We start from the raw sequence: 15,152 nt of genomic DNA, 5'->3' as shown, positions 1-15,152 counted from the left end.
AAGTGTCTGGAGAGGAGTATGACCAGAATGCAGTTAAGTTCTGGATTCACATGATCCACATGTGTCTCTTTTCTACTAGAGCCCATTCCTCTCAGCTTCAGCTGATAATTCTCTTGGATTCTTTAAGTCCTTGTCCCCTTTTAAGGTATTGGCCTGGCTGTTGAGATGGCTCAGAAGTTAAGAGCAATGGCTGTTTTCCAGAGGTCCTGAGTTCAGTTCCCAGCAACCACATGGTGGCTCATTATCATCTATAATAAGATCTTGTGCCTTCTTCTGGCATGCAGGCAGAACACTGTATACATAATAAATAAATTTAAAAAAAAAACGAAGGTATTGGCCAAATTTACTAGTCCATCTTTAGATATTCCAATGATAACCTGTAAGTTGGAAATACTTCCTAACAATTTTTGAAAATCATTAAGAGTCCACAATATATCTCTCCTGAGTAGTACCTTCTGGGGTCTAATTTTTGTAGATCTATCTTATATCCTAAGAAATTAATAGAATTTCCTCTTTGTATTTTTTCAGGAACAATTTGTAATCCCCAGTGAGGCAAATTTTTTTTTTTTTTTACTTTTTCAAACATGTTTTCTAAGGTACCTAACTTTGGATCAGCTAATAAGATATCATTCATATAATGGTAGATTATAGATTGTGGAAATTTTGCATGTATTATTTCCAATGGTTTTTGCACAAAATATTGGCACAGGGTAGGGTTATTTAACGTTCCCTATGGGAGGATCTTCCATTGATATATCTTGACTGGCTGGGAATTATTATAAGTAGTGCCGTGAAGGCAAATTTTTCTCTATCCTTTTCTTGTAGAGGTATGGTAAAGAAACAGTCTTTTAAGTCAATTACTGTAATAGGCCATTCTTTAGGTAACAGAGAGGGCAAGGGCATCCCATTCTGTATTACTTTATTTATGGCTCTCAGATCTATCAGCATTCTCCATTTACCAGATTTATTTTTAATAACAAATACAGGAGAATTCCAGGGGCTGGTAGATTCTTCAATGTGTTGAGCATTTAACTGCTCCTGAACCACTGTTCTAAAGCTCATAGCTTCTCTTTTGTCAAAGGCCACTGTCCAACCCAGACAGGTTTATCAGTTAGCCAATTTAAAGGTAGGACCATTGGTACTTCTGAGAGTTCAATGGCAGTTGTACTCTGTTTATGTACAGCCTGAATGGTTGGTGGCTGTTTTTTATAGTATCTTAACAATCTCTAGAAACCGGACATCTACCTCTTGAAGAGGCCAATTCGGATGCCATGATTTTAGTGTATAGTCACATCTGCACCCCTGTCCATGGATCCTTCAAGGACATTGTTATGAATTTGCACTTTAACTTTTGTCTTAGTTCATTTATGGAAGTCTGCCAAAATATTCGTTTTATGGTGTTCTTTGGAATTTTTGATTATCTATCAAAGCTGTTCTATCATCCAGTGCAGTATCATTCTTTACATTAGGCACTGGGTTATTTAATTGTCCTGGGGAGGAATTACCTCTACAGTGACTGGAAATGTTTGGACCACATTCGGTTTGGGGGCCTTTGAGAGGCCCTCCGAGGCGTTTCCTACTGGTAAAGGGTTGTCTTGTATGTCACTTGTTGATCTGCATTCATTGGTCCAGTGTCAGCCTTTGCTGCATCTTCTGCATAATCCAGAATGTTGGGCTCTCCTGTTGGGGTTATTTCTAAAGAAACATTGCTTCTAGGAGCACCTGTGTACAATTTCTTCTTATATGGCCTGGTTACCACAATTAAAACATTCTTTACCTTGATGCCTCCTTCCACTTTTGGAAATGGCCTCTCCTGTCCAAGCCTCACTACCATAGTTAAGAGACTCAACACCATTCGTATGTTGAATCCATTCCTCCAAAGGTGCTGGCCTGACCTTTAAAGGTGTAAGGATTCTTTTGCATTCTGTATTAGCATTATCAAATGCCAAAGACTGAGTTAATACTTGTCTTAATTATGGTTCTGATATTGCCTTGTTTATAGCCGTGGTCAGCCCGAGTTTCAAAAAATGGACCACATTTGGTTTGGGGGCCACACTGAGCAGTTTTAAAAGTAAAAGAACAGTGGCTGGTCGTCTCTACCCAGGCGAGGTCTGTTACCCGATCTGGCCACTTCAAGTGCAGACCTAGAAAGGTACCCAACAGTATACCTTTCTGTCTGCTGCAGTGCTCTATCATCTGCCGCAGAACTGCAGTGCTCCTCTATCCACCGCAGAACTGCAGTGCTCCTCTACCCGCGGCAGAACTGTAGTGCTCCTCTATCCGCCTGCAGAACTGTAGTGCTCCTCTATCATCCACCGCAGAACTGTAGTGCTCCTCTCTCCACCGAAGAACTGCAGTGCTCTGCCACAGAACTGCAGTGCTCTGCCGCAGAACTGCAGTGCTCCTCTCTCCGCAGCAGAACTGCAGTGCTCCTCTCTCCACCGCAGAACTGCAGTGCTCCTCTCTCCACTGCAGAACTGCAGTGCTCCTCTCTCCACCGCAGAACTGCGTGCTTTTGGCAGTGGTTACAAGATCGGCTGCCGTGAGAGCAGCCTGGCCTACAGGCTCCCAACATGGCCGCTGTATTCAGGCAGTTCCGGAGGGGCGGGGGCAGTTTGTGCAGGCTCTGCAGGGCGGAGAGCCTTACCAGCAGCCACCCTCGGGTGTTAGGGTTTGGTCACACCAGTAGTCCCAGTGGGAACTCGTGGGTTTTAGATCCACGTGGTTGGGTGCCAGATAAAGCGATAAATCCATGGGAGTATGTTTAAGAAGTATTAGGGAAATGTATTAAGGTAAATTGAGGAAATACACTCACGAATACAGAACGGAGTAGACAGCTGAAGTCATCCTCTGATCTGACCAGGAGCAGGGAGAAGGGGCATGTGACAAGGGGCATGTGACCCTTCTCCCTCTCCTTTTTAGAGGTCATGTACAATGGCAGGAAACACTGCTTCCTTCGGGTCCTATTAGCCCAAGGTCACGAGCAGAGCAAACACTACTACACTAACCTCAGTCGTTCCTGGGGCTGTGTCCATCCCAAGGGCAGAGGCCTCAGGCTTTACACAGTCCAGAATGTAACAGGCCCCCAGACCTTAACACAACTGACCCCATGATGGAAGTACCATTCAGGCCGTAAAACTCTGCATGTAGACAGCACCACCTGCCAAAATGAAAATAGACCCATCTATCAAAGTCCATAGGTGTGGGAAGTCTCACCCACATGCTGGGCTGCCACCAGCACCCTCCTACCTAATGGCTTTTGGATTTCAAGGCAAGGACAAAGGGAATGGAAGGGGTGGGGAGTGGAGGGGTGGAAAGGAAGGGAAGGGAATGGGTGGGGAAGGGAAGGAAGGGAAAGGGCAGGTTTTCATTTCAAAATTGCAGCACATACCTGATCAAGCCATTCTAATAATAACTTCTTCCTCTTTTGATGGTCACCATCCACAAAAAAATGTATTCATGAGTCAGTGGATAAAATTGAAGGTTTTTATAATTTCTAAAATGGGCCACAATTGAAATTATATGTTTAAGACATTTATTTTTTAAATTTATTTATTATAAATAGTGCTCTGCTTCCATGTATGCCTGCAGGCCAGAAGAGGGCGCCAGATCTCATTACAGATGGTTGTGAGCCACCACCTGGGTGCTTGAATGACCTCTGGAAGAACAGCCAGTGCTCTTAACCTCTGAGCCATCTCTCCAGCCCAAGAAACTATATGTTAGGACTCTAATAGCTCATTTTTTTGTTTTACTGGGAAATTAAAAAAAAAATCAGAACAGTGGGCACAACGAGAGGGACAGTTCCAGATCAGGAGGTTCAGTGGTCTGAGATCACCTGCAGGGCAACAGGAAAGCCACACTTAGAAGAGAGCTAAGCAAAGGCAGAACGTTCAGGGCCTTGTGCACCAGGCACACAAATGCAGGTTTTAAAGAACAATAGAATCACAGGAAGGCTTTAACAGGAACTAGCATGATATGATTTCTTAAAACTTACAAGACTGCCACTGGAGAGACTGCTAAGTGGAAAGGACCTAGGCTGGGCTCTCAGAACTGCCCCATATGGGGTGACTCACAACTCCACTCCAGTTTCAGGCACCCAAATGTCCTCTTCCAGTCTATATATGCTCTGCATTCGTGTGCACACACCCACAGACAGACACACATGCATGTACATAATTAAAAATAAATATTTATAAAACTTTAAATGAGTGTCTTCTATGTGAATCTGGACAGCTGGACAGAAGCAAGAAAATCAGTAGCAGTCTCCTTCAGTAGCACAAGCAGAGGGGGAGATGTTGGGAACCAAGCCCGTGGAAGAAGACATGAAAAGTAATGATGAGTTCAAACACAGTGGGGCAGCAAGGAATTTGCTGCTGGTCTTGATTAGCTTGCAAGACAAAGCAGTCAAGACAAGCTCATGGAGGCTCAGTTGGCCAACCATGGGGAAAGCAAACTCATAGTCTAAAGTTTGGAAGGCTGAGAGAGGAGACAGGCATTCTTATGAATTTTGTTTTGTTAATATTAAGTCTTGAATTAGACAATCTAAGAGTTAAGTAAGCAGTTGGATATATGGAGAACAGGGATAAAGACCTACGGGGAAGTAATTTACACATAGTATTTAAACACACAAGATAATGTCACATAGCAAAGCCCTGGGATAGAGAAGCTGACTCAAGACAAAGCCTGGGGTCATTCCAACATTTAGAGCCTGAGAAAAAGAAATGGAAGAGGACTAGAAGGAGGGAAAGGGAGAGGAGGAAGGGGAGGAGGAGGAGGAGGAAGAGGAGAAGGGAGAAGAGGAGGAGGAGGAGGAGGTAAAAACATACACAGGGGCTTAGAAAGAACAGCGATTGAGGTAGAGGACAGACTAGGAGAGTGTCATGACTTAGAAGTCAATACAAGGCAGTGTCTCAAGAATGAAGGATGGAGGTGTGGCTGGAGAGATGGCTCAGCAGTTAAGAGCACTGGTTGCTCTTGCAGAGGACCCAGGTTTGGTTCCCAGTATTCGCATGGCAGCTCACAACCATCATCTGTAATGCCAGTGTCACAGGATCTAATGTCCTCTGAAAACACTGCATGCATGTGGTGGACCTAAATACACGTAAAAAAAAAAAAAAACAGTCATACACATAAATTTAAAATCTTTTTTAAAAAAGCAAAGATCAAGATAGAGTGAAAACGACAGCAACAATATTAGTGGCGAGCTGAAGAAGGCTCACGCATTGCTTGGTAGGCATGTAAATGGTACAGCCACTTTGTAAAACATTTTGGTATTTTCTCAAATCTAGAGATACCCTAAGATCCATCGCCCTCTTCTGGCCTCCGTGGGCACGCACGCACGCGCGCGTACACACATGTAGACAACACACACACACACACACACACACACCATTTTTAAAAAGAAATAAGAGGCTTGTTTGGAAGACTGTGAGTTTACCTCTCGGACTTGGGGACAAAGCTTTGCTTCTGGTGACTCATCCAGGCCTCTCCAGTACCTTCTGTTTATGGTTGTCCTTAAGAGTGGCTCTGGCTGGTGGTCGCTGTGGATGAAGCCTGTGGACTAAGGGACAGTTCGAAAGCCCCAGACTGTTTGAAATCACCAGACTGTGTTGCTTGTTCTCAGGAAGAAGTTCATGTGAATGGACGGCAGCTCACTTCCAGCTCTCACGTGCACCTGTTTTCATTGCCGACATTACTGAGAGCCGCAGTTGTTTTTTTTTTTTTTTTTTGGTTTTTCGAGACAGGGTTTCTCTGTGTAGCTTTGCGCCTTTCCTGGGACTCACTTGGTAGCCCAGGCTGGCCTCGAACTCACAGAGATCCGCCTGGCTCTGCCTCCCGAGTGCTGGGATTAAAGGCGTGCGCCACCACCGCCCGGCGAGCCGCAGTTCTTGAACGAACAGCGCGCCACTAACACAAACCCCTGCGGGGAAGAGCTACCTCCTGGGTGGGGGTCCTTACTGAGCCTGCTCTGCTGGCTCCCTCTGGGAGAGTCAGCGAGGCACCAGTTTATGTGCCGAGCATCTGCCCAGTCGGATTTAGTGAGAGTCCTCCTGCAGAGTTGGTGTTCGGTCACTTCCTGCAGAAGACAGCCACTTATGCAGATTCGCTGTTTGCACCGTGGAAGGGGGTCCAGGGGAACTGGCTTTCAGAATTTCGAGGAGAGAGAGAGAGAGAGAGAGAGAGAGAGAGAGAGAGAGAGAGAGAGAGAGAGAGAGAGAGAGAGAGAGAGAGATCCATCCCTGGCTCCACGTCGTTGTCCTTCATTGTTGTCTTTGTTAGTAAAATATTTCTATCACTGCCCACCTGTCCCTGGTGGATTCCTTGTTGCAGAGCACAAGCACCTGGAAATGCCAGCAGCTGCCCTCTGGCTGCACCACCCAGCGGTCTGCACGAGTCGGCGGGGGCGGGGCCTGTGACGTCAGGACTAGGCGGGCCCTGTCCCGGAAGAGGGCGCTGAGGACCAAGGAACTGGGAGATGGAGGCACCCCTGGTGTTGCTGGTGATGGGCGTGAGCGGCTGCGGGAAGTAGGTCGCGGAGGCCGCAGGCGGGCGGGAACTGGGAGGCGGTGGGGCGGCCTGAGCCCTGGGAGCCCTGCCGAGGCCCCCTGCTCTCCTGCCCCGCTGGCCGCTCCCCAGGGTCACCACGGATGAACCGCCAAGGTCCTGTTGATGGTGGCTAGCAGCCGGGGAACGAAGGTCGGGCATAGAGAGAGGCTGCTAGAGTACAGAGTGGAAAGTTGTAACGGGAGAGACGAGTCCCGCCACAACTTTCAGCTTCAGTCTTAACGAACCTGGGCCTGGGGACATCTTACAGAGAGCAAGGTGGGAGGGTGCAAAGTCCCAAGCAGGAGGTAAACCTTGTCCCCGGTCTTTACAAAGCTTTGTCTGGTTGGGCAGATGGTCTCCCTACTGGGTGAGTTTCTGGATTTTTCTGAATAGACTTTGAAAAGTGAAGATCACTCTGCAAGGTATCGTCTTCCTTGATAGTGTTCCTGGTTTAAGAAGGAATGTTCATATGCAAAATGCCAGAACTCTGCAAAATATAGAGTTTCTTCTCAGTCCAGGGCAGCCAGTTTAGAATTAAGCAAGCAGTAGGCACTTGGTTTGATAGACACCATCAGACTGCACCAGGTATAATCCAAAAGACACCAAACTGCAACATACAACCATAGGCATCACAACAGATGTTAACTGGTGAACCAGAGCCTTTTAAGGGTCACCATGTTTTTCTGGGGACTTTCTAAACCATGAGGTAGCCTTTTAAAATGAAACTTATTTTTAAGTGTGTGTGTGTCCGCACCTGCACACACTAGTTCAGGTGCCCTCAGAGGTATCTTATCCTCTGGAGCGGGGTGGCGGTGAGCCAATCCATATCAGTTCTGGGAACTGATCTCAAGTCCTTTGCAAGAGCAGTATGTATTCTTAACCAGTAAGCCATCTCCCCAGTCCTATAAAGTAGCTTTACATTTCCAAAATTACTAAGTAGTGTTTAATTTGAGAGAATAATTTTTGATGTGCAGTTAAGGCTGGCCTTTCAAATGCAGGGATCTTCCTGCCTAGTTTTCTAGGTGCTTGGATCACAGGCGTAGTCCATCATTCTCTGCTTCAAAAACCAAGACTCAGAACTAAAAGTGAAATGGAACACAGAGCCCAGAGCTGTAGGTGTAATTCAGTGGTGGAGTGCTTGACTCTCATGCCCCGAGTTCAATCCCATCGCCACAAAAATGAACAGAAATCAGAGCCTGAAAATCCCAGCTGTTGTATAATCGGGAAACCTGTTTGCTGTGTTCATTGTCTCTTCCCCCACCAGAGACCCTTTCTGTCTTGTCCAGAACAGCACCTATCCCATAATAAGTGCTCAGATTGTCCTTGTCACAGAGACTGGAAGGATGAGCCAGAGAACCTTAGCATTGTTTATTTTCTTATATTTTAACATCGTAGTAAAGCCATCTCAGCTTCTGCTAGGATAAGCTTAAGCCTTTCAGATCTGGTTTTCTTCATTCCTTCCTCTCCCCCATGGCCTACTGTCTTCCAAAGGGTCTTTTAGTCCAACCTGCTGGGAGAGAAGACAACTGGTCCTTGCAAGCTTATATCCAGGCATTGCTTATGAGCCCCACACTCGCCTTGTTCCTACTGTGGTCCCTTGTGCATGTCCTGGCACTCAGGTCCTCTAGTTTAGATCTGGATGGAGCAGGGAGAGTGGATTTTTCCTTTCCCTTCTGCCTCCTTTCTGCCAGTTGACGCATAACTTAGCTCTTCTATAATCAAATGTTTCTCTCCCACCTGCCTGTCCCTAAATACCTGGCAGCCACTTCCCAAATAATTGACTCAGAGCTTAATATTACTTATAAATGATCAGCCGAGAGCTCAGGCTTATTACTAGCTAACAGTTACACTTAAATTACCTCATAATTCTTACCTATGTTTAGCCACATGGCTTGGTAACTTTTCTCAGTACAGCATTCTTATCTTGCTTCTCTACATCTGGCTGGTGACTCCTGACCCCATCCTTTCTCTTCCCATCATCCTTAGTTTGGTTGCCCTGCCTATACTTGCTGCTTGGCTACTGGCCAAGTGTTTTATTTATTTTATTAAACCAATTTGAGTGACAAATCTTTACAGTGTACAAGAGGATTATTCCACATCACTCTTCTTCTAGACTATAGTTGGTGCTAACGTGTTTATTCATAGTTAATCTAACTTGATCTTAAGTATGATTTTTTTTTTTTTTCCTGTGCAAAACTCTGGTTTGGGTCCGGTGTGGTGCACTCACCTTAATTAAAGTACAGCATAGTGGTCTCTTCTTTGTCTTTTGAGAACTGCTAGGTGATACATACTCAATAAAAATTGGCTGAATTGGGATTGGAGAGACGGCTCAGTTAAGAGCACTGGCTGCTCTTCCAGAAGACCTGGGTTCAATTCCCAGTAACAACATGGTGGCTCACAATGGTCTATAACCCAAGTTCCAGACCCTCTTCTGACCTCCCTGGGCACTGCACACATGTGGTACACTAACTTACATGCAAACAAAACACCCGTATACATAAAGTTCTCTTAGTTGGCTGAATAAACTAGAGATGAGCGGACAACTTGTGTAGTTCGGTTCCCCTGAGCAAACTGAGGACTTGAGAAGCCAGTTAGCTAGGAACAGTCATTTAATGACAGAATGACTGCGGCCCAGACCTCCACTTTTGAGGCCCCCAGTCCTCACTAGCACATTCTGTGGGACACCCCGTCTTATCAGGTGTTGGCCATTCTTGACTCACTGACCTTCTCTTTTATGTGTATGGTTTGTTGTTGTTGTTGTTGTTGTTTTACCTGCATGTATGAGTACCACATGGGTGCGGCACACAAGGAAGCCAGAAGAGGGCATCAGATCCCTGCCATGTGGGTGCTGGAAATCGAACCCAGGGCCCTTGGAAAAGCAGCCAGTGCTCTAACTGCTGAGCCTCCTCTCCAGCCCCTTATGCGTATCTAGTAAACTAACAATGCTTTGATGTGTTTATGGGCCCCGAACTTCACAGTGCTGCATGGTACTAAATTTCTTATGAAAGCCCTCTCTCACTGGGGGTATCAAGCACTCCTGGGAGGCCCAGGAGTAGTGGGCCAACACAAAATAGTATTTTTTTTTTTAAATAAAACCAATCCTCTCTTGAATTTTTGATAAAACTACCACTTTATTCATTTGGTAGTCTCTCTCAAAAGATGAACATCTATAGGAACTAAAACAACGACTCTCTGTTGTCATTGTTTGGTGTTTTTTTTTTTGAGTCAGTGTCTCAGTGTGCCATCCAAACTGGTCTGGAACTGACTACCTTCCTGCCTCCACCTCTCGGATCCTGGGATTACAGATGTGTGCCAACACAAATAACTATGAAACACTGATTATTGAGAAAATGCTTTGTTGTTGTTAGTTTGTGTTGTGGACCTCCAAGTGTTGGGATTACAGGCATGCACCGCCACACTGGCTCAGTGGTCTAATTAGTTCTGATAAACTGCTTTCTGGATAATACATCTTAGGACAGTGAAGGTTGTCTCTAGACTCCAGGGTTAAGGGCATCTCTGCTTTAGGACCACAGAGGGATCTGCACATTAATGTGACAGCTGCTCATCTCTCAGGCATCCTCTCAAAACAGCTGGCACTTATGTGTGTTGCATAGAAATGGACACATCTGTATTCTTTCCACAGATCTACCGTGGGTGCACTGCTGGCCTCTAAGGTAATGTCCCTCATCCATTGTGCTCTGGTCCACAGCTTCCTCCCTTTCTTTTGACCTATGGTTTGTGCAGATTCCTTAGCATGGCAATCTAGGTTTCTTCTTGATGTTTATAAGTGAGAGGGGCAGCCTCAGACCAGTGATTGATTGATTGATTGATTTTTTGAGACAGGGTTTCTCTGTATAGCTTTGGAGCCTGTCCTGGAACTCACTCTGTAGACCGGCTGGCCTCGAACTCACAGAGATCTGCCTGGCTCTGCCTCCTGAGTGCTGGGATTAAAGGCGTACTCCACCACTGCCTGGCTAGACCAGTGATTTCTATACCTGCCTGCCAGTAAGCTCTTGGTGACTGTTTATGGGTCTTGCTGATGCTACATACACCTCTCCCTTCATTCCTAAAGCTGGGATGGAAATTCTATGATGCTGATGATTACCACTCTGAAGAGAATCGGATGAAGATGGGAAAAGGGGTACCTCTGAGCGACCAGGTAACGTTGGCCGTGGGTGTCCAGTATCTCTGCATCATGCCTCCTTGTCTAGTAGCCTAGAACCTGAGCTTGTCCATGAACTGGGGCCCAGGAGTGAGCCACCTTCTCCCCTATCTTGTGCACAGCCAGCCACAGCTTGTTGCAGGATTTTAATCTCTAATCCCCAAGTGAGCAGAGGCTCCCTTGTGCTCAGACAGGGAAGTTGGTGCCACCTAGGTCCTTCCCCCTTCCCCACACCATCAAGTTCTGGTGAACTCCAAGGCCATAGTGATCATACAAATTCAACGTGGCCATGTGTCTTAATTACTTTCCTGTTGCTGTGCACCATGACCAAGGCATCTTAGAAAAGCGTTTAATTGGGTTTACAGCTTCAGAAGATTAGAGTTCATGATGGTGGAGCAAAGGCAAGACAGCAGGAACAGCTGAAATGTCCAATAATTGATCTGAAACAGGAGGCAGAGAGCACATTGGGAATGCACAAATCCTGCTCCCAACGACACACTTCCTCCAAGGAGGCCATACCTTTTCATCCTCCCCCAAAAGTTCCATCAACTAGGGACCAGTATCTGAGCCTATGGGGGCCGTTCTCACTCAAACCATGGCACCAGGTACCATGTCTGAGACCCTTTAGGCTTTTAACTGATCTCACATATGTGAAGTCTCTTTTAGAAAAGTGTTAGGTACTCCTCTGTGTCCACAGGAACCTCTCAGCTCCTCAGTCCCTCCTGTGACCATGCTCTTCCTCATAGGGCTTTTGTGTCCACTGTCCCCCTGCTATCTGGAATGTTTCCTCCTTCACTGAGTGACTGACGTTCATCCTTAATATCTCAGTTCCTAGGCCACTCCTTGGGGATGCCTACTCAAAGGCCATACCTTCCCTGTTGAGCTGAAGGCCATAGGGTATAGGAGTGGTGCGGTGTGGCTGAGGTGGGTGGTGGTGACAACACTTGTACAGAATCCCAGGAAAGGAGATAGAACTTTCTTGGATGGCCTTGTCAAGGCTGAGTCACCTTCTGCTACACAGACCTAGGAGCTGCTTTACACAATATACCTGAGAGGCTGGAGAAGTGACTCAGTGGTTAAGAGCACTTGCTGCTCTTCCAGAGGACCCGGGTTCAGTTCCCAGCACCCACATGGCAGCTCATAGCTGCCTGTAACTCCAGTTCCAGGGGATTCCTCCACTCTTTTCTGGCTTCTGAGGGCATGCACTCAGTGCACTTACACACACACACACACACACACACACACACACACACACGGGCGAAACATTCACATGAAATAATTAATACTTAAAAAAAAGAAAAAATATATACCCAAGAAGTTAAAATTAAGAAGCTTATAAATAATCTTTTTATCCCCATTAGTTCTTGAATGTTGTAGGAAACCTTGGCTAACCACAAGGTATTGCAAGAGTCATTTTGAAAGATTTAAAGTGCTACATTAAGAAGTTAGCTCGGCAGGGTGGTGCTTGAGCATACCTTTAATCCCAGCACTCCAGAGGCAGAGGCAGGAGGATCTCTGAGTTCAGAGCCAGCCTGGTCTACAGAGGGAGTTCCAAGACAGCCAGGGCTACACAGAGAAACCCTGTTGGGGGTGGGAGGGTTAACTCAAGGGTTGGGATAGAACTCAGCGGCAGAGCATGTGCTTAGCTACAGGTTCTGATTAGATTCATTGAAAGACTATATTAGCTACAGTAAGAAGTGTGTGAGCATCAAAGCTGGGGAGACATTTACACAGTGGGGGGGGTGTTAGAGAGGGTATAAAGTAATGTAGCTTAAGGGGACTTATATTATGAAAGAGCTATTGATACCAGAACCAAGGAACTGCTTCTGTGGTTGTAGGCCTTGGGCATGGCCCTCAGGCCATCCATGCCCAGTTCCCACTAAGGTCTCTGGAGTTAGCATTTGTGACTATGGTACTACTGTTTCTGTACAAGCAATACCTGGGAAAGCTTGTAATTCCTGCTCTAATTTCAGGACAGGATCCCATGGCTCTGCAGCTTGCATGACATTTTACTAAGGTAAGAAGTCATCTGGCCCTGGTATAATCCAGTAAATTAAAAAAAAAAAAACCACTTCTGAAATTAGAACCAGCTGCATCAGCGTGGAGCCAAACACTTGTGCAAACCAGGTACTCAGTTAGCTCTGTCCTCTGGACAGCTTTCCAAGGGCCACTTAACAAGCGAGGAATTGATGCCTGGAGATGGAACACTTGAGCCCAAGACTACTGAGTTCACTTAGGAAGGCTGAGAGCATCCCAGGCTTAATCTCCATTTTCAAGTAACATTTTACATTGGCAGGGACTAGTTCACCACCTAGAATTGGCACAAAGTATCCCCATTCTGCATTTCTTATATTTTGAAAACAGAGATGTGGCCTCAGGACATCATGTTGTTCTAGCCTGTTCAGCACTGAAGAAAATGTACAGAGACATCTTGATACATGGAAGAAATGATGTGCCTTTGGAAAGTGATGAGTCAGCAAAGGAAAAGCTGGCTGGCAAACAGCTCTTGGTGGTCTACCTCTGTGGGTCGTTTGAGATCATTTCTAGACGCTTGTTCCAACGAAAAGGACATTTTATGCCGCCTGAGTTACTGCAGTCTCAGTTCAGTATTCTGGAGCCCCCATCAGCTCCTGAAAACTTCATCCAAGTCAGCGTGGACCGAAGTCTCTCGGAGATCGCTGATGCCATTATGGAGGAGCTGCAAACGAAGTAATCACTTCACACCTGTGGTTTACAGCGCACTCTGGTTCCAAGCAACTCAACAGTGGTGTATTCTAAATGCCTAATTGAGAACAAACCACAATGCGTGGAGATCATTGTTTGACTGTATTAATAGGAGTCTGTGGTATGCTTGGCATCCTGCAGGTGTGCCAGGAGGGGAAAGGATGTCAAAAGTTAAAGCTGAAACTTAAGTTTAAATTCATGTATAATGCAACCAGATTGTCAGTGGAAATTCTGTAATCAATGCTAGAAATTACTACCATTCAAAAGAACAATGCTCATGCTTGTGTTTGTACAAATGAATGAAATATGCTGTCCTGGAAATCCGCTGGAAATTGGGCTCAGCAATAGAAACCGAACAAAAACCAGCCACCCACTGCAAGTCATTTCATACCATACTGCCTTTAGTTTTTTGAAACATGGTTTCTCTGTGTAACAGCTCTGACTGTCCTGGAACTCACTCTGTAGACCATCCTCAAGCTCAGAGAGAGCCGCCTGCCTCTGCCTCCCAAGTGCTGGGATTAAAGGTGCGCCACCACTGCCCAGCTGCAGTGACTGTTTTTAAATATTTAGGTTAGCATACAAAATCTATGCTTCATTTTCTTTTGTTATTACTGTTTATATCTTTCTTTATTCTTATGACTATTTTTTATTAAGAATTTTTTTATTCATTTTACATACGAACCACAGATCCCCTTCTCATCTCTCTTCCTACTCCTTGCCAGCCTTTCCCCTCAACCCAGCCCCGATTACCTTCTCCGAAAAGGTAAGGTCTCCCATGTGGAGTCAGCAAAGCCTGGTACATTCATTTGAGGCAGGTATTATGACTATCATTTTTTTGGGGGGCGGTGGGGGTGGGGGGAGACAGGGACTCACTATGTACCGCTGTTTGGCCTTAAACTCACAGAGATCCGCCTGCTTCTGCCTCCCCAGTGCTGGGATTAAAGGTGTGTGCTGCCGTAACTGGCTTCGTCTTCACACATACGTTATTATACTTTGTTCTAATTCATTCCCCTCTCCTGTGTTGCCTGCTCCTCTCTGGCTGGTTCCCTTCCTTTCCCCAGGTGACCACCTTCCTGCATTTATGGTTTCTTACCCTTTCTCAACATCTCTTCCTGCGTGTTTGAGCGTGGACATAATATATAGATATAAAAAACTTGAAGTCCTGCTTGGGAGAAAATATGGGCCTTTTTACAACCACGTAAAACTCCATTGTGTACATACACCACATTTTAACTTTTTGTTTGTTTTTCGAGACAAGGTTTCTCTGTGTAGCCCCGGCTGTACTGGAACTAGCTGTGTAGATGTGTAGACCAGGTTGGTTTTGAACTCAGAGATCCACCTGCCTCCGCCTCCTGAGTGCTGGCTCCATTTCCTGATAGGGTTACAAATAGCTGACTTGCTAACTGAATCAAAGGGCTCTTTTGGTTGAATAGTGTGATGGATCATCTTGACTGTCAACCTGACAGACCTAGAATCACCATGGGGAATATCTACGATGGATTTTCTTTCTTCTTGTTTTTAAAAATCACTGTTTTGTCTGTTTTTTGAGACAGTGCCTCTCTGTTATCCTGGCTGTCCTGGGGCTCCCTACAGTGACCAGGCTGGCCTCAAAATCAGAGAGCTGAGATTAAAGGTGTGTGAGGCTAATGGATGAGGGAAGACCCACCCCAGTGTGGGCAACACTACTCCACGGGCTTGGGTCCCACACTGAGTAAAAGCA

The 15,152-nt window shown here is 45.8% G+C and overlaps 1 protein-coding gene across 4 annotated transcripts; it reads left to right on the top strand.

The window, feature by feature from the left end:
- Positions 1–6,419: 6,419 nt before the first annotated feature.
- Positions 6,420–13,797, top strand: Idnk (IDNK gluconokinase). 4 transcript variants are annotated; one of them, XM_059262821.1, is made up of 5 exons: positions 6,420–6,525; positions 10,190–10,220; positions 10,619–10,705; positions 12,682–12,725; positions 13,073–13,797. In XM_059262821.1, the coding sequence occupies exons 1-5, from the start codon at positions 6,476–6,478 to the stop codon at positions 13,419–13,421; spliced, it is 561 nt and encodes a 186-aa protein (XP_059118804.1). In that variant the 5' UTR covers positions 6,420–6,475; the 3' UTR covers positions 13,422–13,797. The 4 variants fall into 4 exon arrangements, with proteins under 4 accessions (XP_059118804.1, XP_059118806.1, XP_059118808.1 ...); XM_059262823.1 differs by lacking the exon at positions 10,619–10,705; XM_059262825.1 differs by lacking the exon at positions 12,682–12,725 and having other exon boundaries at positions 13,073–13,272.
- Positions 13,798–15,152: the final 1,355 nt, after the last annotated feature.

This window comes from Peromyscus eremicus, chromosome 5 (assembly GCF_949786415.1).
Source record: "Peromyscus eremicus chromosome 5, PerEre_H2_v1, whole genome shotgun sequence".
NCBI lineage: Eukaryota > Metazoa > Chordata > Mammalia > Rodentia > Cricetidae > Peromyscus > Peromyscus eremicus.
The sequence above is the reverse complement of the archived record's forward strand: the minus strand, read 5'-3'. Positions and strand labels throughout refer to the sequence as shown.

What these genes read in the sequence shown, in the direction of transcription:
- Idnk (XM_059262821.1), top strand. Translation starts at nt 6,476, where the DNA reads ATGGAGGCACCCCTGGTGTTGCTGGTGATGGGCGTGAGCGGCTGCGGG. An exon ending in GTGCACTGCTGGCCTCTAAG is followed by an intron (nt 10,221 to 10,618) that starts GTAATGTCCCTC and finishes TCATTCCTAAAG; the next exon opens with CTGGGATGGAAATTCTATGA. An exon ending in GGGTACCTCTGAGCGACCAG is followed by an intron (nt 10,706 to 12,681) that starts GTAACGTTGGCC and finishes CTCTAATTTCAG; the next exon opens with GACAGGATCCCATGGCTCTG.